Here is a 22,808-nt window from a genome sequence, read left to right on the forward strand (position 1 = left end):
CCAAATCCATCAGTCAGAACTGCTGACATGAAGAAGGGGGGATCCATGCTTTCGTGTTGTTTATGCCAAATTCTGACCCTAACGTCTAAATGTCACATCAGTAATTGAGACTCATCAGACCTGACAACATGTTTCAATCCTTGTAGTTTCAGTCTTCTGTTCTTAGGTGATTAGTGTGGCACCCAATGTGTTTCTGTATTTCCTTAACCCTTTTACTTTAAGTCTCAATGTGTTGTGCCTTCAGAGATGCTCTTCTGCAAACCTTTGATTGAATGAGTGGTGATTTGACTTCTTGTTGCTTCCTATCACCTTGAAGCAGCCTGGCCACTGTCCTCTGACAGCAACAAGGCATTTTCACCCAGAGAACTGCTGATCACTGGATATTTTCTGTTTTCAGACAGGTGTAAGCCCCAGCAGTTTCTAAAATACTCGGACTATCAAAGCGCATCAAAACCAGCAACCATCGTAATTTCAAAGTTACTTAATTTGTCTTTCTTCCCCATTCTAAAGCTCAGTTTAGACTTACCAGGTCATTTTGACCATGTCTACATACCTAGTTGCATTGAGTTGATGCTATGTAATTGGGTGATTAAATCTTAGCATTTATGCCCAGTTGAACAGGCGTACCTGACAAAATGGCTGGTGAGTGTATACGTATGTTAAGATAGTAAGTTTCTCAATTAATAATTAATTCATCCATCCATTCTCTTCCGATTACCCTTTTCAGGGTTGCGGGTGGGGGGTGGGCATGTCCCAGCTGTTTTAGGGCCCTAAGATAGCTGGAATAGGCTCCAGCCAGCTCCAGGATAATTATCCTTAGGCTAGGATAATTTACTGATAAATAAAAGGGACTGTGTTCATCTTTCCCTCTAGAAAAAAGCAAATCAAAGAGACGGCCGGTTCTTGACATTGAAGAGATTTAAAGTGAAATGACCCATCTGTCAACATGTTGTCAAACATTTCACTGAGAGTCTCTAAAGTGTCCACATCAAAGCTAAGCACAAAAGTGTTCGAAAAGGCTGTTGTTAGCACCAAAAACTGAAGTGACAGCAGGGAGGTATGCTACTATTATTTCTACTTCTCTGGTATTGATGAAACTCGAACAGCGGTGCCAGGATAATTATCTCACTCACCAAAAAACAAGCCTCTTCAGTGTTGTTTTGTCAGTAATGAAGGAGGTAATGACAGGTGACCCGGTCTGTCATCTTTTCAATTATTCATTGTCAACTTGAAAAACATGGGAGACACAGCTTAAGAGATATACAGATTTCTTCTTTATTAAAGCATCTGAAACACAGTAGATTTTTTTAGTCTACATGCCCTTGAATAGATTCCCATTAGCCCACAAATGCCTGTAAGTGATTCCAAAAAATGTTTTATCATCTTGCTCAAGCAAATTTGGTGTCTTGCTTTTTATCGTGCCAGGGGTGATTTCCAAAAATAATGTCCAAATGGGAGTGTAGGTTAATTTTTGCTAATTTAATTAGAAAATCTGTTGATTTTAGAGATGAAAAGCTTTCTGGAGAGGCAACATGAGTTTTCTTCTTTGTGTGTGTGTGTGTGTGTGTGTGTGTGTGTGTGTGTGTGTGTGTGTGTGTGTGTGTGTGTGTGTGTGTGTGTGTGTGTGTCACCATCTTAAAGTTGCCTTCATTATGCTCAGTATGACATTCTGTATTTATTTCCCATCCCAGCACACACCAGGAATTTCTGGGTGGTGGGTGATGGATATTTTTGCACCTACATATTGGAGTAGGTTAGAGTCATGGGGGAGTTGGAGAATGACTAAAGGTAAATAGAGTGCCTTCGCATACATGCATAGCATTATTTTTATGTGTGCACATTTGTGTTGGTAGAACTGTCAAGACAACACAGAGGGTGATCGGTGCGAACGCTGTGCACCGGGATTCTACGGCGTGGTCCGAGGTTCTCCTGATGACTGCAAACCCTGCGCCTGCCCCCTTACCAACCCACAGAATAAGTAAAATTTCTTGCAACCTATCACTACAAACTTTAAACAATATTAATCTGTCATTTTATGCACATTTTATCTTTTCTGTCCTCTCTCCTCTGTAATATAAATAGACTGTATGCTCCAAATGTTTTAACATTTCTTTTGTAATGTCTGTGAAAAATCTCTTTTCATATCCAGTTTCAGTCCCACCTGTGTAGCAGAGGGGTTTGATGACTACCGCTGCACCGCCTGTCCTGAAGGATATGAGGGCAAACACTGTGAGAGGTCAGACACATACAAAGAAATGAACAAGCATAGAAGTTTGGAAATCATCGGCTTTTAATGTGGACTGCATGGATATTTAAATGCAAAGACCAATACAGGGAATACGAGTTGATGTAAAGTGGAATCCAAAAGTCTTAGTCGACCCGTGATAGTTTTAAGAGAGACATTATATGGAAAGAAGTGGTAGTGGCAGTTGCCCCATGCCCATCCCCAAAGAGCCAAACTTCAACTTCATACCAGCCAAACCTGGAAATGCATTGCCAGTTGTTTGCACTGATTTGAATATTTAGAATATCCTCGTATGTGTTATGCCTAAATTCTGCTGTAATGACATGCACTTGAGGTTTGCATGAAAACATCTCAGACCTTGGGATCCCACTGTGAGTATTTTGCTGGTGAAATAATTTGTGATATCTCTTTACAGTGTGGGGTTAACATATGTTAAAATTTGGTTAGATTTGAATACTCTCTCTCTCTATGTGATCCCCCCTGTTTAGGTGTGCCACTGGTTACCATGGTAATCCAAGGATACCAGGTGGCCACTGTGAGGAGTGTAAGTGTTCCTTGTGGGGTGCGTTGCCCGGACCATGTGACCCTGTCACGGGCCAATGCCGTTGCAGGGTTGGGGCATCTGGGATGACGTGTGACCAGTGCATGGATAGGCATGTGTGTGGACCATCTGGGATCATCTGTAAGACTAACGCACAGCTTTTGGTTACTCATTCTTTTGTTTTCTTCATCATTTCATTTTTTTCCCTTCATCTTTTACTGTGGTTTTTTTTCAGAGTGGTCTAGTGTAAAACATGAAAAAATGAAGAAATAATGTGGCTGAAATTTTTTATGCACTTACCTTTAAATGGAAGTTGAGAGATTTTATTATAAAGATTAATCTGCAGTGAAAGTTACCACCAGTGGTGGAAGTAACCCAGCGTAACAGCATGGGGTGTCATGCTTCATGAACCCCACAGACATGCTCTCTGTCTCTTTCTTCTCTGTTCTTCTGTTCCCTTCCCTCTGGTGGCTCACCTCCCTTCATTGTCACCTGATGTTGTGATTTTTACTTTATTTTGGCAATGAAATGCAAATGAACAGTCAGAGCTCCTTTCTCCAGTTGCCATGGGAGACAGGAGATTGTGGCAGAAGTCAGATTCAAGTCATTTAGAAAATAATTTCAATGTCATTTGGAGCTAATTTAAACTTAATATGACCATAATGGCAGGGCCAATTTGGTGCCATTAGCATGTCTAGAAGGAAGTCTATGTGTGCAAGTGAGAGCACAGAAGAAAGGGTAGTAAGACAGAGGTTGATGTGAAATTGCTGCTGTCAGGTCAGTGAGGAAATTGCTTGCTCAGGTCTTTGTGTTCAGACACAAAGCGTGTGTTCATAAATTGGCAGTGCGTGTGCCGCAATGCTTCCTGACACCAAACCGCTCGACTCTACGTCCAGGCTATAATCCCAAGTCCTGATGGTTTACAGAGAATGGAGTGATCACACTGCTGTTCACTTGTTGAAGAGTGATTGCACTCTGCATTCCTTCTGTTATCTGGCCTTTCTCCCATTCTGTCCAATGCCACTGAGCACTTTTGGAGTCAGAAGTAGTGACATGCATGCAGCTCCTAAATTTGTTGTATAATGCTGTTTGCTAAGAATTGCCCCTTAATGTCAATAGATTTTGTAATGGGTACATTAGTAAACGCACCCAAAGAAGAAGAAATTCAGGAAGAAAATTGAGAATAAACTACACAGTATCATGGTGTACAGTTATAACTAAAGACTATATCTGCTTAATAATGGAAAAGAAACTTGCTGGGCATTTTATATAAACTTTAAAACCAAGATCCATATCACTACATGACGTTCAAAGCCTGACCAACAGAATCGCTAGTGCTTGATCTTAACAGGTGGATAGCATTATAGCTATGTAATAAGTCAGGATATAGCTTATTTCTAAATTAGATTAAACTGAATTACAATGTGACTGCAATGGGCTTCCCTATTAAATGAAATAATTCAATTAATTTTCCCATTGTCAAAAATTGACAAATATTTTAAGTGTTGTAACTTTAATTTAGACAAACTGACTTTGGACTTATCAGTCTGATGCAAAATAATTGGGAACACAATATATTGATCACTGAGTATTCAGAAGATGGAAACCGTTGGTGGGTGGAACATTTTGACCATCACTGTCCTGTTTTTATGGATCCAGACATCACATGAGGGAAACTGAGGGATATACAGATTCATTTTGGTTTTAGTCCCACCCTGAAATAATACTTTTCAAACTTAAAAATACTTGACTGTAAAGTCATTAGAAAATTGCTTATTTTGGCCATAAATTTGGTGATTAGTATAACTTTCATGTTATAATCAAACTTCAATCTCCATCTTTTTTCTTCTGTCTGTGTATATAAAGTTTTTGTTTTTTTAAAGACACAGGTGGGGACATTTGCGCTGTTGTTTCTGTGAACTTGCTTAGTGCCACACCTTTAAATTCAGTGGTGTTTTGACACCTACAAAACCTACCTACTACATAAACTGCATTACATTTGTAACCCTTACAACTCTTATAATCTCATATAATTTACTATATCAATAGAAGTTTACTATTTTATTATCACACTTCAATAGAAAACATTTACACAATAATATTACACTTGCTTGGTGTAAATACATATATCATTTCAATGGCACACTGGAAATGTTTGCAATGATAAAACAACTGCCGTTGTATAGTGACTCACACATGTAGGATAATATTGTGTGTCATTATTAAAATCCACTATCAGCAGACTTCAACATACTGCTTACAAGCTCCATCTCTGTAGTACAAAATGTTTTCCCTCAGTGCTGAAGTTAGTGAATGCAATCCTTCATCAGTGAGCTTCTTGAATAGCTTTGATTTGACAAGCAGCTATTTACTCCCACATACACAATGTAGTCTGCACACAGTACACTGTGTGCGCATATATGTGTGGGTTTGTGTGTATGCATTAAACTGCATGAACGCATGGATTTATTTGTGTTTTGCTGTTTTGTCAGAGATTGATAGAGTAGAAACTGTTTTTATTTTATTTAATTTTTCTTTGATTTCCCTTGTCAGAAATTTTAATTTGTGTAATAAATCAGCCTCAGGCTGCAGAAGGCAAAGAAATTCATACACACGCGATATAGGAGAATGTGTGTGTGTCTTAGTGAATTCCCTGGTGTGCGCCGTGCATATTTGTGTGTGTGTGTGGGTGTCTGTTTGTGTGTTTTTAGCCTGCAGTGTGTACTTGTAGTAGGCACTTTTGCCCCTGCGCGCTGAATTTCATGCATCACCAGCCCTGTCTTTCTGATGCCAGAGCCACTTAAACAGAAAAACACAAGCAGTCACCACAGTCCCTTATTGATGTGTTTCTGAGCTCGCCCATATAAACACACATTCAGTTGTAAAAATGCACTCAAAACTCAAACTTTCTCGAAAAGTTAACATGTCAGCTCACACACAGACACAAACCCATAATGACTGTTTGTGGTTTTAGCCGCCCTCATGACTCACTGCCTTACATCTGACTGTGTGTCTTTACTTGTTTCTCCAGCCTGCGATGATGAGTGCTCTGGTTTGTTGATCAGCGATATGGACCGCCTGTTAAGCATCATCAATGAGGTCACTTTGACGACACCCCTTCCACCACCTTATAAGGTGTTGTACCGATTTGAGAACATGACAGAGGAGCTCAAGGTAAGAAAAAAAAATGTGTGAGAGTAGTTGGAATTTACTTTTATTTAACCCATGTCATAACTACAAGTGGTTTCATTACTTTGACTTACTTTGACCACCTATATGTGGCGTCCCTCAATTCGATGCCTTCAAATTTCCTCCATTTGAATTCTGGAAAAACTGAGATTCTTGTGTTAGGACATGGAATTTTCTCCAGTGAGGTCGGTCATTACACCAGCCCCCCTGCCAACAATATCAAATATTCTACTGAGAACCTTTGCATCGTTTTTTGTTTTGTTTTGTTTTGTGAGACTCTAAGATCCAAATCTTGTTTCTTTCATCTAAGGAACATTTTAATCGGTGCCTTGTCTTACACCCAGTAATTTGAGACTTTTAATACTCCCTTTAAATTCCGCCCGACTTGATTATTGTAACTTACTTTGCTTCGCTGTCCTCCTTAGCCTGTTATTCCTTTTGTTATGATGCATTTCTCTTTTTACTCTTTTACAATTTTTATTAGAACAGCAGATGCTGGTATCTAATGTTACCAATGGTTGTGACCATTGGTTGCATACTACTTTTTATGAGGCGTTACTTGAATGCTCTATGTAGGGCATACTGATACTCATTGTGCATTCTAACACTACTACAACATGGTAAACTTATCTAATGAATCTACTGATTAACATGTGCATGACATGTTATGATACTTCGACTGCTTCTGTTTGTGAACCATTCAAATGCTGCCTTCTTTTTCTAGTGAAACATTTTTTTTGGCCTCACTATGATGTGTCAGTCTCTAGTGGGCTCATTACTTCCCCCTGAGGTCTAAAGACCACTGGTACAATTATCAAGTCACAGTGAGTCCTACACACACCACAGGGAAATATGTACTTTTGTGTTTCAGCCCTGTGATAGACTGGTGACATGTCCAGGGCGTACCCCACTTTTTTACACTTTTTAAACTAATAGGCGGCATAAATAGCCTACTAAGTTGGACAAGCAGTATAGAAGGATGCAAAGATGGCTAGATGACCGAATGGAAATGTTTTGTGCTTCAAAGGTTTTACAAAAGAAAATATGTACTATAACTACTACTTGGTTTATTGTAAAAAATAAACCAAGTAGAAAGCATTTTAAAGTGCTGTGTAATCAAATATATGGTCGTACATTGAGACACTCACTTTAGCTCACTTAAGATGTTCTGTAGGTAAAGGATTATCCTGCATTAACACTCCTTAGTGAGTTTTTCAAAATTTTCCAAGCGCTTAATTACAATTCCATAAAGTTGCCACATTTATATTGCTAATACACACTGCACTTTGAGACAATTTAAATATGTTTATCAGATGTGTTTACAATTGAATTATTTATGTCTTCCTTGCCTTTTGCACGCACTTGTTTATTCTTTTCTTTTTAGCTCTACGGCACAAAGCCAGACAGTTCAAAAGCCTAGCCCAGGGCCAAAATGTGTCAGACATTTCTCTCCATAATTCCTTCATCTCTCTGTTTCTCTCTGGCAGCACATGTTGTCGCCTCAGAAAGCTCCAGAGAGATTACTGCAACTGGCTGACTCCAACCTGGGATCGCTGGTTACAGAGATGGACCAGCTACACAGCAGGGTAAAAACCTTTGAATTTTTCTTTTGACTCAAATTTTGTCTCCATCGTTGTCTGCCTTCGTCCTGTCTTTATCCTTGTTTCACTCTTTCTTTGTGTGCAGCCGGAGAGCAAATACACATTGTGACAGGCACTGAGATGATAGTTTAAAGCAACAGATGTGCAGGAAGAACAACTTTCGCATTGTGTGTAACAGTTTTTGCTGTCTGGGATGTCAAAATATAGATATATAGTACTGAGACACTGGGAATTAAGTGCTGCTATCCACTGAAACATGCAATCATAAATACAGATAAAGGATGTAAGGTAAAAATCGAGTTTGTACAATTCTAAAAGTCTTCTCTTACGCAAGCTTTCTTGAACTTTCTTTCAGAAATAGTTCTCCAGGCTTCTTGAATGAGATTCAAAGCTCTTCTTTGGATGTCGATTGCCTTTTGTTCCATTCTTTGTCGAGATAATCTAGATTTTAAATGCTAACATATACCAGTATTATTGAGGGTCAGAGAAGCATATTTTGAGCATTTTACTAATTTTTAAAGCAGATTTTTACACAACTTTTAAATCCTATATTTTTACATGCATGTTTCTTTTTAGTGGTGTTTCCCATACTATGCAAAAATAATGAAGATGAAGTGCAGAATAACTTGTACCAGTTGGTCAAAAATGTCTTAAAGGGCATTTTAAGGACTTTATCATGGCAGTTTCACTTTGATGGTTTGTTTTTCAAAGCAAACCTGATGTCATGAATAGCTTTCCCACCCTCTGGAGCTCTGTGTTGCTTCTTTTGGTCAGCTATATCGCTCAGCTGGGCGCGGATGAGTAGCTAAGTGGTTGGATATTAATAAAATAAAGTGGTTGTCACACATGAACTCCAGAGAGTTCCAAAGTTTTCATATCTCACATGGAATATACAGCTGGAAACAGTCTGTTTCAGACAGTTTGGTTTAGTTGAGGGTTTTGCAGGACGGAGGACACCTGACACCTACTCATGTTCTCCCTGAGCCTGCGTAGGTTTTCTTCAGGTACTCCAGCTTCCTCCCACTTTCCAAAGATAGATTAATTGGTGATTCTAAACTTGGTGTGAATGCGGGGTAGATACAGGTCTTAAGCGCACAGATTAAAGTGCTCTTTGAATGTGTGTGAAAGCCCATAGAGTGATATATAAATCGAGTCTAGTTTATTCCATCTATTATTCTGTGATGCCACAGAATAAAAGTTCAGGGCTGCGCTACCTGTTTGAGAATCAGTCCATGCATAAAAGTAATTAAGATGAAAAGTTAACACTCTAAAGTTTTATATACCACATAAATAATGAAGTATTCTACAAACTCTTTGTCTAATACGTGCTCATTTTTTACCATTTTGAGAGTCAAAGTTATCTGTAAGAGTAGTTTACCAACACAGAAGGAAAAAAACACTATTTGAGTGGAGGGGACCTAAAAATACCAAATGGAGAAAAATAACACTCACATTCGTGCTGTCAAGCTGCAGCCTTTTAGGGGCTGAGGCCTTGACATTTGTTGACAGCAATACTATCCCCCACACCCCACACCCCATCGCACATACACACATACTCTCACACAAACCACCTAAAATGATATAGCATGGTCTTGTCAAATCACAACAGTAATTACCTACACTTTCTTTTTGTCAGTGTGTGCGTGTACATGTACATTGAGTGTATATGGAACTGTTTTCATGTCTGTCAAAAATTCATCCGTCTCTTGTTTTCCTGGTCCTTTGTGAACATGTTAATGTCTGATATTTTGTTTTCATTTCATGTCAGTAATTCATTTATCCTTATATTTGTTTGCACAGTATTATCAATAGTGCTTATGTATTGCTTTCATCGCCCTTTACGTTGAAGATCTCATCCTTCTTTTTTCCGCTCCATAGAAGTCGATACGTTCACTTATTCAGCAGTTGTTCATTATTTTCTAACGTATATGTCTTTGTGTACAGGCCACTAAGGTGTCTGCTGATGGAGAGCAGGTTGAGGATGATGCTGACAGGATTCATAAACGAGCCGAGGACCTGGAGCAGTTCATCAGGGACACACTGCTCGGAGCTAAAGGTAGCAGAAATGAGAAGCACCTCTCCCCTATTAGCTTCCTCTATATCCTGCCAACTGGGATTTCAGGATTTATCTGTCTATTGTCTCCCTAGTTTCATCTGTCATTAGAGCACATTTCATTAAATTAGAGAATATTACACGTAACAGATCCCAATGGGAAATTTGGGTTATTACATTTCGGGAGAGTGGGACAGAAGAGTATGAAAACGTAATGAAATGAATAATTATCATGACAGAACACATTAAAAACTCCATTTAAATAAAGATGCAGCATCTTCAGAATGACACTGAAGTTGAATTGCACATAAAATAATTACTGTGATAAGAGCAGTGTCGTTACAACCAAGACTCATTTCAGCATTTACTCGGAGTAAACAGCTTGTATTCGTTCTATTCAATCATTATTCTTTGAAAGTGTGACATTTTCAAAGTGAGACAAACAAAACATCTTAGTACCCCCTTGTAAGATCACTAATGGAAAACGTAGCTCAAACACAGTCGCTGATGGGCCAGCTGCCAGTGCTCTGTGCCAGCTGCCGGAGTAAAGTGTTGCCTGACCAATAAAGACAGATCCAGCAGGCTGCAGCATCGCTAACCACGGTGATAAAGAGAGCACCTACCAAGATAACTGGGTGCAACAACTCAGTTGGCTTTGTTCGTTTTGTAGGTAGTTGGCAAGCAACTCTTCCATTACCTTGAAGAGTAGCATCATGTGGCAAAAGAGGCTTCTAAAGCACAATCTAGCTCATGTGCACATGAACTACAGTGCTACACAAAAATCTTGAGCCAGCCTTTCTTTTACTAGGAAAATGGGAAATATGTGCAGTTATTTATTGAAATGTGACCACATAATTATAGTGAAATAAACTGTACAAGGTAAAAACAGTTTGTACCATTCTAACAAGCTTAATGCACTACAAAATCAATATTTGGTATGAGCACCTTTATTCTTCAGCACAGCCTGAACTCTCTTAGCCAGGTTAGAATTGCTTTTAGTCCTCAGGAATAGTTCTCCAGGCTTCTTGAAGGACATTCAAAGCTCTTCTTTGTTTAAAAAATGCTGAGGTCCGGGGCCATTTATTGCCCTAGCAGTGTGCTTGGGATCATGGTTATGCTGAAAAACGAAGCAGTTTTAAATCAGACGCTTTTTCCAAATGGAATTGCCCGATGGATCAAAATCTGATGGCATTGTTCTGTGTTCACAATTGTTCATAATACTCAGTTTTGACAAGTTACCCAACACCACTGTTTGAAATGTAGCCCCAAACAATGATAGATCCTCCACTATGTTTTATAGATGGCTGTAGGCACTCACTGTTGTACCTGCTTCTTGACTCCATGTATACATCTCTTTATACATTTTGACAATGCCTTGTTGCAATGTCTGCTTCTTGTGCAATAATGCACACCTCTTACTTAAAAATTGCTTCTTCCACTGAGATGGTTTCTGATGAGACTTTATTGAACAGTACATGGATAAACTGAGGGGCCAGATGAATCTCTTACATGCTGTTAATCTGCTGTAGTCTGCCACTTCTTCTTTGGATTATCTCGTTTGCTTGGCATATCTCGGACTGCCAAGCATTGCCTAACGATACAATTTCAAACTAGTTGTTTTTTACACTTGAGTGATTCATAGTTCAGTGTTTATGGCCTTAACATACAAGAAAGGAAGAAAAAAACATTCTTCTGAAAATTGTCTGCTACAAGAAAAGGACTGAAAATAAGTGAAAAGCAGCCAATATCCAAATAGACATTTTGTAAGACCTTTAGAAAGCCTGGAAAACTGTTGATCAGGAACACTTTAAGAAGTTACTCTTCCTCCCGAGAAGAACGGATCAACATCTTTGCACAATACTGTACTTATTGTGGGTTCTCAGTCATCCAGGTCATGGTAGAAGCTTGGAGGAAAAAGTACTGTACTTGTTCAATCACAAATGGTAGCTTGAGCAGCATTGCTCATGCATACACAGATTCATGCTTCAAATTTTTTTTTTAAAGATTTTTTTCCACATTGGCCTTTTTTAAAATATATTTTTTCATGGTAAATGTTCAGCTCCTGTTCACCAGCTCGTTGCTGTGGTGCTAAGTATGTACTGCAGAGTGGCGTTTAAAGGAAAAAACAATAAATAATAAAACAATAAAGAATTTTTGCTGTGTCTTGATAAGAGGCAAGAGAGCGGTGAATCAGAACGGTAACGTTGCATTTCAGAAAATTAGAACAACAAGCTTGTAGCTCAGAAGGAAATCTTTGTAGGTTTAAGAATTCAAACAACCCTGCTGCTTTGATTCACTGTTAATAGAATAATATTGGCTTACAGCACCTTTAAATTAATTTTCAATTAATTTGAACCAAAATATTTTCACAACTTAAAGGTATTTCTTCACTATTATTTGTTTGTTTGTTTGAGTTCTTCATGTGGTGTCTTTGTTTAACCACGAATCATATATTATCCATGTAGCCACAGATTTAGGGATAAGTACTGTCCAAAAGCGGGATGCTGGTGTAAAAGAGTCTCTCAGGACTTTGCAGTTTTTTCCAGATGGTTTCCTCCAGCAGTGACGACTTCAGGCAGATTGCTTCTTTCTTTGGCTCTGTCTTACGCACACATGCGCCCACAGACACTCACACACAAATATATACTCTGCATATGTAACTAGCAGGTCACTCAATTCAGCTCCAGTCTCCTTTTTTTTTTTTTTTTTTTGCTGGTGCAGCTGCTGCATCTCCTCCTTCAGCTCTGTCAACAGTGGCTTCGTGACCAGCTTGTGATTAGTTTTCTTCTTTGACTCAACACAAAATAAACACAACAGATGATAACTCAAGTATAAAAGAGGTTTCACTGCTTTGTTTAGGGATTCCAAGCCATTAGCAGTCTTCCGTGTGGGAGTGGACGAGAATTGAACGTGTAGCTTTTGAGCTTTTGTTTAGCCAAAAGTGCTTTTTTGCTCGACACTTTGGTTGTACTAGAACCCTTCATGCTCTTCTTTACCTACTATTACAGCTGACACCACATTTAGTCCCTGTTGTTTCAATATTAGCCTTAAAGTGGACTACTACACTTTTTCTCTGGTAGTGTGTTGCAGTGGTGGAATCTAAATAAAATGGACAAAGTTTCGAATAATGAAGTTAGTTTATGTGCAAGTTATCCCTATAAAGACTTTGAACTATCCTAAATGAACAGTTTCGAACAATCGTTTGTACTCTTGGTTGTGTATGTCACTGAGATTATATCCCTGATGTGGTTATCCCTGGCACATGGCTCTGGCTGTGGGAAAATCAGCCTATTTGTAAAGCCTCTGTTTACAAGGACCAGCCAGCAGTGAACTGGCTATGTGGGCACTAGGTTAAACAGGTTGTTGCCGACAGCGGGTGGACTCAGGTCCAGTGTAGGATGAACTGTGAAGAAAGAAAAGCTACTCCCCTTTTTTCACATTTAACAAAGTAAACATCAGTGACACAATTCAATGCAGTGTGCCATCACCAAGATATTTTTTTAACCCACTGCATCTTTGGCATTAGAAAAAGCTGCCGATTTCAAACAGTCTCCACTCACTTGTTTTTGAACTCTCATTTTTAGATAAACTTTGCTGTCACAAAAGTGTTTTTTTTTCCCCTATTCTGAGTTTTTTTTTTTTATTACTTGTATTCATGCTGGCTGGAAAAAGGTGTTTTAGTATGGACAAAAGACACAACCCTTTAACAGAAAAACTAAAAACACTGCAGCTCCATGGTAACCACCTAAACTTTATCTGCTGATAAAAGCTCCATAGCGAGCGAATAAGTGGATCTTGAGTGCAGCTTGGTTTGTCACCTGTTTCCACAGTCGCTCCCTGTTGTCTAATGTGTTGTTCTCTGTGTTTTCCCTTTCAATAACTGCTCCAGTTAGACAGTCAAAGCTTTAAAAAAAAATAATATTCTTGTTGGTGAAAATGGTTATATATATAAAATAGTTATATATGTGCGTGTGTGGCTCTAGTTTTAGTCACTTTATCCTGAGCAACTCTAATTGAATTCTACTTAGGCTTAGCACAAATAAATCTATTTATAAGTGGCTCTTCCTCCCCTTTGCTGATATTAGGTGGGAACAACAAACAAGTGTGCTCTTTCTAAAACTGTGTAGTCAAATAATGAAATATTTTGATTTCCACTATGAAAATTTTATGGCTTGTGTGATAAAAGAAAGTTACTAAACCAACCCATTCTGGCTGGCTGTGATGAAACTGTCCTCTTCTTGTTGTTGCTCCCAGCTCTCTGGCCCTCTGCCTAATCATTGTGTGATTATGGTTGTGTGCGCGCACGTGTTTGTTTCTGAGAGAGGAAAAGAGAGACTGTGTTGCAGCTCACTGGATGATTGAGAGCAGCAATTAGAGACTTAATTAGTGGCTATCACAAACGCGTGCGCATGCACACACACACACACACACACACACACACACACACACACACACACACACACACACACACACACACACACACCAGATACACAAACACTGATGCCAATGTACACACACATTCATACAGCTGCGCATGCACAGCCACACACATGCACACACATAATAATACTGTACACACTTTTCTCTGTGTGCGTGCCTGTGTTTACTAGATAGCATAATATGATTCCATCCACGTTTTAAGTGTTTAATTGGCTTTTAAATCCTACTATGTAATTATATGGCTGTGACACACACTTACAAACTCATAGACATACGCACACACAAATGCAACATGCGCACACATACACACATGCAGTACAGCTGTTCATTAGCATGATGGCTTTACTTCTGTCTTGGCTCTAATCACGGCATGTTTACATTTTAAATGAGCGGAAATGCTGCATTGCCACAACTGCGCACACATACACTCAGGCCCACCCGTACACAAACACCTTCCAAACACTCACATACTCCGTTTAACTTTGAACTTACTTTAATCATATTGTGTTTACATTTCAAATGAGAAAGGATTGCAGCATTACAGCAGACACACAAACCACACAAACACACATTCAGTTTTTCCCTCTTCTGTTTTCGTTTTGCATAAGCAAATACACAGACACACTTCTCATTAGGGTTGCAGCAGTTTGAATAGCCATAGAGTCTCTTTTTTTTACTGTATTTTAATTATTGATTAGTTTGAGATTTCACTAGCTGTAATTTAATTAAAGAGGGGCAGACATAAACTCCTTTGCTTTGAATAGAGCTTTAGCGTGTGCATTTGTGTCTTACTGTCAGACTTTGCCAAAGACAGAATGTCCATCAGGTTTGGCGTGTTCATCTGTTTGGCTGTGGTACATCTCTGTATATATGAAGAGGATTTCTGTGTGCACTTCTCAAACTGTCCCTAGCATCCACTTCTGTCACACCAGTCCTCTGCATGTCCTCCTTCACTCCTATGTGGTCGTCCTCTTTTCCTCTGGCCTGGCAGCACAGCATTCAGCAACCTTTGTCCAATACATCCACTATCCCTCCTCTGCACATGTCCAAACCATCTCAGCCATGCCTCTCTAACATTATCTCCAAACTGCTCAGTCTGAGTTGTCCCTCTGATAATTCTACCTTATAATAATGCTGTGGACTGAACAGGCAAGATAATACTTGAAAACACAGTGTTTCCATCATTAGATTAAAGTCATACAGGTTTAGAAAATTCAATCTGTGGATGATGAATTTAGTATTTTGTGCAGTTTCTGTCCACTACTTTAGTGATGGCTGAAATTTCTCAGCAGCTAATGGATTGCCATGAAATTTGTGCTGAATCATTTGCTGAATGTTAGAGTGTCCACTATCCGTTTTGTAAATTAACAGTTTGCGTGGTGTGAACATTTTCAGAATGTAGTTTTACTTCTTTGCACTAAATAGTAGGGCTGTGCGATATGACCCAAATCTCATATCCCGATATAAGAATTCTATCGTCCCAATAACGATATAAATCACAAAAATGCAACATTTTCTGTAAATTCTGTGAATCTCGGGAAGCTCGACTTGCAGGAAGTGTTTCCAGCTGCGCGTCATGTAGCTGGAGTCGAGTGTTTTAACCGATGCATGAAACTACACATTTTTAGACATAAGTTGTAACGGCTGCCGTTTTCTTTGTGAGTATTTATTACACGGCGTGCTGCGGGGAAAAGCCTGTCCTAACGTTTGAGTCTAAGGTTTATTTTTTAGCACCCGGCCGCTCTTTTTTTACTTCTCATCTGCAAATAACCTGCTCTTTCACGTGATTACGTTTATTTTGAAAAGTCTCAACAGGATCTTGAGTAGTGATGTGCGGATCGATCCTGAAATATCGATTCCTCCGATACCAATCATTTATGGTCTAGAATCGATTCTCACATTAAAATATCGATATTTTAGTAATATCATTCGGATTGTCTACATTCAAAGGAACTACTTCCTCTTCCGCCTTTCATAGTCATGTGCGAAATACGGCTGTATAAATGTCTCGCGCCCCTTGGCGTGCACACGCACAACAATGGCTGAGCCTAATTGGAGTCATGTGAGGACTTATTTTACCTCCACAAACAGCTGAGACGTGGTTTGCGATACATGTGGCAAAAAAGTGCTCCAAGAGTGAGGTGTTGTGGCCATACTAGGGCTGTTGGGGGGGAATACATTTTACAGTGTTTATTTATCGGATAAAATACGTTAAATGTTTGGCCGACCCGGAAACAGTGGGGGTGTCCAAATTCAGAGGCCGCTTCCACCTGAGGACCCGGCCTTCGTGGTCTAAAGAAAGCCGGGTAGTACGTCATGAGTTCCCTCGGTGGAGTGAAACTCTGCCGTCTGCTCCTTGCTATCTAAAATATAACCGGGCGCTGGTGTAAACACTCGACCGTCTCACACTTCTGTTTAATCATTTTCTTTTTGACGTTTATTCAGCTGTATTAATCCCGAGGGATTAATAAAGTTAAATTTAAATTAATCGAATCTAATAACTTTAATCTCAGCCAAACCGATTTACTCACGAACAAATAAAACACTGAAAAAGCCAAACAATAACATTTTTAAGTTATCTTAAGTGACTTATATATCATGTTTAACCCGAGTAGCGAAAGACCGCGGGGGTTTGAAGACGATATTTGAAGTTTACACAGCTACATTCTCACCTGAAAATATGTTAAAAGTTTTTTTGCGACCAAGAAAGAGAAATAAGAGTAATATTAAAACCAAGTAGCTGTCGCCATTGTTGGAAACTGGAATTGGATTCTGCGATATGGTTTTTCAATTTTGTTGTCCGGGTGGAAAATCGGGAGAAATTCGGGAGAATGGTGGCTCCGGGAGATTTTCGGGAGGGGCACTGAAATTCGGTATTCTCCCGGAAAAATCGGGAGGGTTGGCATGTATGGTTGTGGCAACATCACTAACCTTGTCAAACACCTCAGAGTAAATCATATCACAGAATATGACGAGCGTATGTTGAGACTGAAGAGGAGGAGAGGGACAGGTGCTGCTAGGGCAAGACAGACGTCTCTCACAGAGTCCTTTAGTGCTGCAGGCAGGCAAGGTGTTCAAATAGCACAACTTCAGGTTTTTTTTATTTCTATATGATGAACTCTGCATTATTAAGTGATAAGAAGAAGTAATCTGATGTCCTGTAATCATAATGATGCTATAATTTGAGATACAATAAATAAAATACGTTTTTGTACAAAGTATCAGTATTGTCGATACCACCCTGAATGTTACTTGGTATCGGATCAGAAAGGAAATCAGTGGTATCGCACATCACTAATCTTGAGCTTTATTGTGAAAGGTTTATGTGGAACATAAACAAGCGAAAACGCGATGCTGTTACCGTCGTTGTTGCTAACGACAACGCATAAAAACAGGCGCTTGTCTGTCCGTAGTGTGGTTATATAAAATATAAGAGAAAGAGAGAACTTTAAGAAATGAATATAGCCACTACAGTGACCATCAAAACAATGAAAAAATATTGCCGTAAACAGTTTATTTTGCGACACCATGAAACAAACTATAGTGTAAAATGAAACGATAGACGTTTTTATATCGTCATCCGATATATATCATTATATCGAACAGCCCTACTAAATAGGACATTTTTTTTCATGTTTTTATCCATCTTTATGGAGTTATTTTGCTTACACAGTTGGGCTGTATATTGCCTATACACTAAAAGGAGATTGACCCTCTTGGCTGTTTGTCTTGTATATAACAGACTAACTACTGAAAATTGTCAAAGAAGCTGATCATGGTGACAAATCCACAAAGAACTGACAGAGAAATCTTTAGCTCTGATAAATAGATTAGACTCTCCCTTTCATGCACCAAGCTCTGGTGTGTTAATGTTGTTTTTAAACTAAATTTGATCATCTAACAACTGAAAATACCCAGATTATTTTCCCAGGAGAGAGTAAAAAATAAAACTGCTCTAAAATATAAAGTGAATATGTCATTACAGGAATTGCTGGCCAGTGTATAAACTGATTTCATAAGATGATTACGTGTCAGTGGTGTGTTTCAAAGCTTGTTTTGAAGTTTTTCTGCTCTTGGTTGCTGAAAGGTTTGTTAGCGAAGCTAAGCAGAACTGTTAAGGTGACTAAAATAAAAACATCCGAACTTGATAATACCTATATATTTAAAATATAAAAGTTCATTATTAACCCTGAGGAAATTTCAGTGAATCTGAAATGCTTGTAAAACTGTGACTGCATGAATTGAGTCTGTCCACCTGCCGTGTTCTAGATTCAGACTACTTTCACGTTGTGTCTTTGTCTCCAGACCTCGAATCAAAGGCTGCTGAGTTGAATCAGTCTCTTTCACGGAGAGGTGGAACTCCAGAAAAAAGCCTGAGCGAGATGAAGGAGGAGATCCAGGCTATGCTGCATGAGATGAGGCAACGACAGCTGGGAGGGAAGAAAGTTATTGCAGAGGAGGAAAACAAGTATGGAAACACATGAACACATATGTACAGAGGTCATGTTTTTCTATCTCCCACACACACACACACACACACACACACACACACACACACACACACACACAAAAGGAAAACTAAGTAAACAGACCAGCCATTGTTTTAGACATATGCAACGGAGTGTGTGCAAACCATAAGGTGGTAATATACAGAGATAAAACATGCTAACAGTCATGTCTGAGTACAAGAGAAAAAGTGAGCATCCATGCTATGGGCACTTTTTGAGGATGCTTGATGTTTCTCTTTCTCGCTGTCTTCATTATTTTTATTTTATTTTTTGTAAAATTTGTAGATTCAAATCACAACTGTTATCTCTAGGTGCTTTATAGTGGAAAGAAAAAAACCTAGTGTAACAGTGGAAATCACATCAACCAGACAAATAAATCTATGATCAAGCATTGGGTGATGGTGGGAAGGAAAAACTGCCTTTTATCAGGAAGAAACCTCCAGCAGAAGCAGATTCAGATAGAAGCAACCACGTGCTGTGACATGTTTGGGGGGGGGGGGGGGGGGTGAAGCGAAATGAAGAAAGGAGAACAGGGGGAGACAAGACGAAAAAGTCCATGTGGGAGAGAGAAGACACAACAGTGCCATGTAAACACACAAAGAATAAATTGAGGTGAGTGGAGATGAAGTGCTCAGTACATCACAAGTCCTGCAGCAGCCTGGACCTATATCAGCATAACCAAGGGATGCTGAGGGTCTTGTGATAAAGCCAAAAGTTTAAGCTTTATCAAAAGGCCAAAGTTTAAAGTCTAATCTTAAGTCTGTCTACCAAATTCAAACCGGGAGCTAGCTCCACAAGAGAGGGGCCTGATAGCCGAAGGCTCAGCCTCCCATTCTGCTTTTAAATACAATATGAACCACAAAATGCTCTATTAAGATAATATAGTACTACTGGCTCTTTAAGATATGAGGAGGCCTGATTGAGGAAGATATGAGCGGACTTTCTACAGTAAATGGGATGGTTCTTATATAGCACTTTTACTCTACTTGAGCACTTAAAGCGCTTTATACAACATTATACATCACCCATTCATTCAAGCACTTTTTTCTGTGCTTAAGCGCTTTCTGTCTAACATTCAAACACATTCACACTCAGATGGAAGCATTGGAGAGCAACTTGGGGTTAGTATCTCGCACAAGGATATTTGGCATGCAGACTGGAGCAGCCAGGGATCAAACCACCAACTTTCTGATTAGTAGATGACCTGCTCTACCACCTGAGCTACAGCCACCCCGAAAATGTGAGGAGAATGATTTTAATTCAATTCTTGATTTAACCGGAAGCCAAAGAGAGACACCACCATCTGGGAAATATTATCTTGCTGCAGCATTTTGGATCATCTGAAGGGTTTTCTGAACAATCTGGTAATATTGGCTTATAATAGTACAGCTTGAATATTCTGAATGCTTATTTAGTTCACAAACTCGCTTTTCAGCATCAATTTGAAACATGATGTTTCTAAATTTAGTGATAATAAAGAGATAAAAGAATGCAGATGAAAGAAATCAACACATTTGTTTGATGTGACTCCAGGATTCCACCTACCAGTTATTTTGCTCTCACTTGTTCAAGACTTTGCATTTACTTTGAGCTGTTTTTACTCATGAAATTGTGAGTGGTGCCAGGACATTGTTCCAATGTGTACAAAACACTCTGCTTCAGAGATTTTCTCTCACTTGTAAATACTCGGTTTGATTTTAGCAAGGTTGCTGCCTGGGTAGAGTGTGCAGAAGGCAGGAAGTAAGAAATACATTCGCTTTTTGCAAAATCACCTTTTGTATTGTCACAAAGTGGACATTTCTACTTATGGTTTGCGGTAAATTAGTTTGAAAAAAATTAAACTTGTGTGTAATTACTTTGTAAATGCACTATGTTTGTTTCTGGCCATTTAAATAAAGAAAATTCTGCCGCGTGTATTGATAAAGTAAACTGCAAATGATGTCAGACTTGATATTTTCAAGAGTTAGAAACTAGTTTCATTTAGATTCTATTTGTTTATGGAACTTTCCGTGAATGCCGGGAATAAAAGAAAATCACCTTCATTTGTAAAACAACACTGCACTGAGTATTTGGAAAATTGTTAGGTAATATGTAGAGGTTAAATTAAGCAAACCCATCATTCCTTTGTGATTTCTTTCTTTCTTTTTTTGGACATTGGGTATCAGATGTAAACCACTCCCACTTACAGAGATCTGATTGCTATGTGTCCTAAAGCCCTGTTGATGTTTCCCCCTTTGCGTTCCCACACTTTCTGTCTCTCTCAATGCATTTGATGGAATTTGTAATCTGTTCCCGTCTTCCCTCCTTTGCTCCCTCTCTTTGTCTGTCCCTTTGAGCAGTAAATGTTGACAAGGTCGATGAGTTAATTAAAAGTATCACCGCGGGGGCAGAAGCGGAGAAAGACACAGCCATACAAAGAACAGGTAGTGAGAAGAAAAGTCACAGAGGGACAGGGGAACAGCTAACAGATGGACAGCGAGTTGTGATGGGATAACATATGAGGAAAAACAGAGACAAAGAGAAGTTGCCACTGCTATTCAGTGACTTGCCTGTCAGTTCACAGTGCATTATTTCACTGAGCCCTGAGGGGAGCAAAGAAAACGCTAGCAAAAAACAAGTGCTAAAATGAGCAAAGCTGGCACAATTATGCATACTGTTTATATTTCATCTAGATATGCCAGAGTTCAAAAACTTTGCAGTGTGCTGCAAATGTTACTTTCATTCACATGCAGCATTAGTATATAATGATGTTGTAATAATTAATTGTTAGATGCGCCCGTTATATTTTTTTAACTTTGACTTTCTCTTGCTATTCTCCACAGGGTTCATTAAATTGTCATCAGATCAAATCATTACCTTCCATATGTCCCTAAAATTATATGAAATTGTCCTCTGAGTACTCTTAACTGGAGGACACTAGATCCTTGTAGTCCTTTTTAATGCTGAAGGTTAAAAATTGCACTCATTACAGGACTCACTGGTAAGCATATGGCTACTAAACTGTTTGAAAGTATTTCTGCTTTCTAAAAGTTCACATCATGGAGTAGGGGTATGTCACCAGGGTGCAGAGGAGGCTACCCCCCCCCCCCCCCCCCCCCTGTCCCCTTCTGGCTGCCTCTGCCTCAATTTTATCCCACAACTTAGACATTCACATTACTCACACTCTCATTACACATACATATAGGATCTTGGGGGTGGGCACGATACACGGAGTCCAAAGTACCATCAGGGTGTACACCTCACCCCTGGCGTCGTTGCCCACCTCTCAATTTTAAATACACGTAGACATTGAGGGCTAGCAGGAGGGACCATGCGCTTACCTGCTGCTCTCTGGCAGGTAGCTCCATGCCCTCCTGGGTTTTAAATGCACCTTAGAACACACATGCATCAACACTACAATGAGCGGGTGGAGGGAGGTTTGGAGTCTTCTCTCACCCCCGTTCTCTGCGGCCTGCTGGAGCGGGGGGGCTAGGAGGAGGAGTTGGCCGTCCGACTGCGGTCTGGAGTGTGGGGCCTCCCTGCTGCTGCGGAGTCGGGGCGGTCTGCCTCCCCCCACCGCAGGGAAAAGGGTAACACCACCTGGGTCTGGGTGCAGTTCCCCCCTCCAGGGGCAAGGGTACCTAGACCCGGTTTGTAGAGTACGCTTGGGGAGTGTGCTCGTGTGTACAGCGTCTCTTTATGTCTGTCTCCACGTTGGTTGAGTGTGGAGTAAGTGCATATGAGAGCATGAGGGTGGGAATGAATGTTTGTGTCTGTGTGTGCCTGTATGTCTGTGTCTATATGTCAGGTTGGGTATCAGACGCCACCTCTCTGGGGACATCTCAGGCCCTCCAAGGTTTGGAGGCCTATCTCCACCCACCACCACTTCCCCTGCCAGTGGCGGACTCCCTCAGGTGTCGGTGCGTTGGTGGTTCTTTGTGTCTGGGGGTGGGCGTCCGGGTACACACCGGCTCACACGATTGGTGCTCTGTGAACGTTTTCCCTTGAGTCTATCCCCTATGTACACATCCTCTGATGCCCCGAGCCAGCTAAAGAAGAGAATATTTGCTACAAGCCACCCAAAATGTGAAGTGGTGACTTTTAGGTGTCTTCAACATGACAAGATGTCCATGTTGAAAATGCTCAATGTCTCGGTTGTTGCAAAACAATCATTGCTGCCCACTGGCTAGTTTTCCTTTTCAAGTTTTTCATTTTGAGAAGTCTTTTCTGGAAACATTCATGATTATGCACT

The 22,808-nt window shown here is 39.8% G+C and overlaps 1 protein-coding gene across 1 annotated transcript in view; it reads left to right on the forward strand.

Moving 5' to 3' along the window:
* The window catches only part of lama2 (laminin, alpha 2), a 234,305-nt gene that overhangs the window by 171,160 nt on the left and 40,337 nt on the right, over nt 1–22,808 (forward strand). The window contains exons 33-39 of the mRNA XM_080290182.1: nt 1,854–1,978; nt 2,150–2,236; nt 2,734–2,789; nt 5,818–5,960; nt 7,463–7,561; nt 9,521–9,632; nt 18,375–18,537. Coding sequence (XP_080146308.1) covers nt 1,854–1,978; nt 2,150–2,236; nt 2,734–2,789; nt 5,818–5,960; nt 7,463–7,561; nt 9,521–9,632; nt 18,375–18,537 — 785 coding nt within the window. The remainder of the gene's footprint in view (nt 1–1,853; nt 1,979–2,149; nt 2,237–2,733; nt 2,790–5,817; nt 5,961–7,462; nt 7,562–9,520; nt 9,633–18,374; nt 18,538–22,808) is intronic.

Source organism: Astatotilapia calliptera, chromosome 15 (assembly GCF_964374335.1).
Source record: "Astatotilapia calliptera chromosome 15, fAstCal68.1, whole genome shotgun sequence".
NCBI classification, from domain to species: domain Eukaryota; kingdom Metazoa; phylum Chordata; class Actinopteri; order Cichliformes; family Cichlidae; genus Astatotilapia; species Astatotilapia calliptera.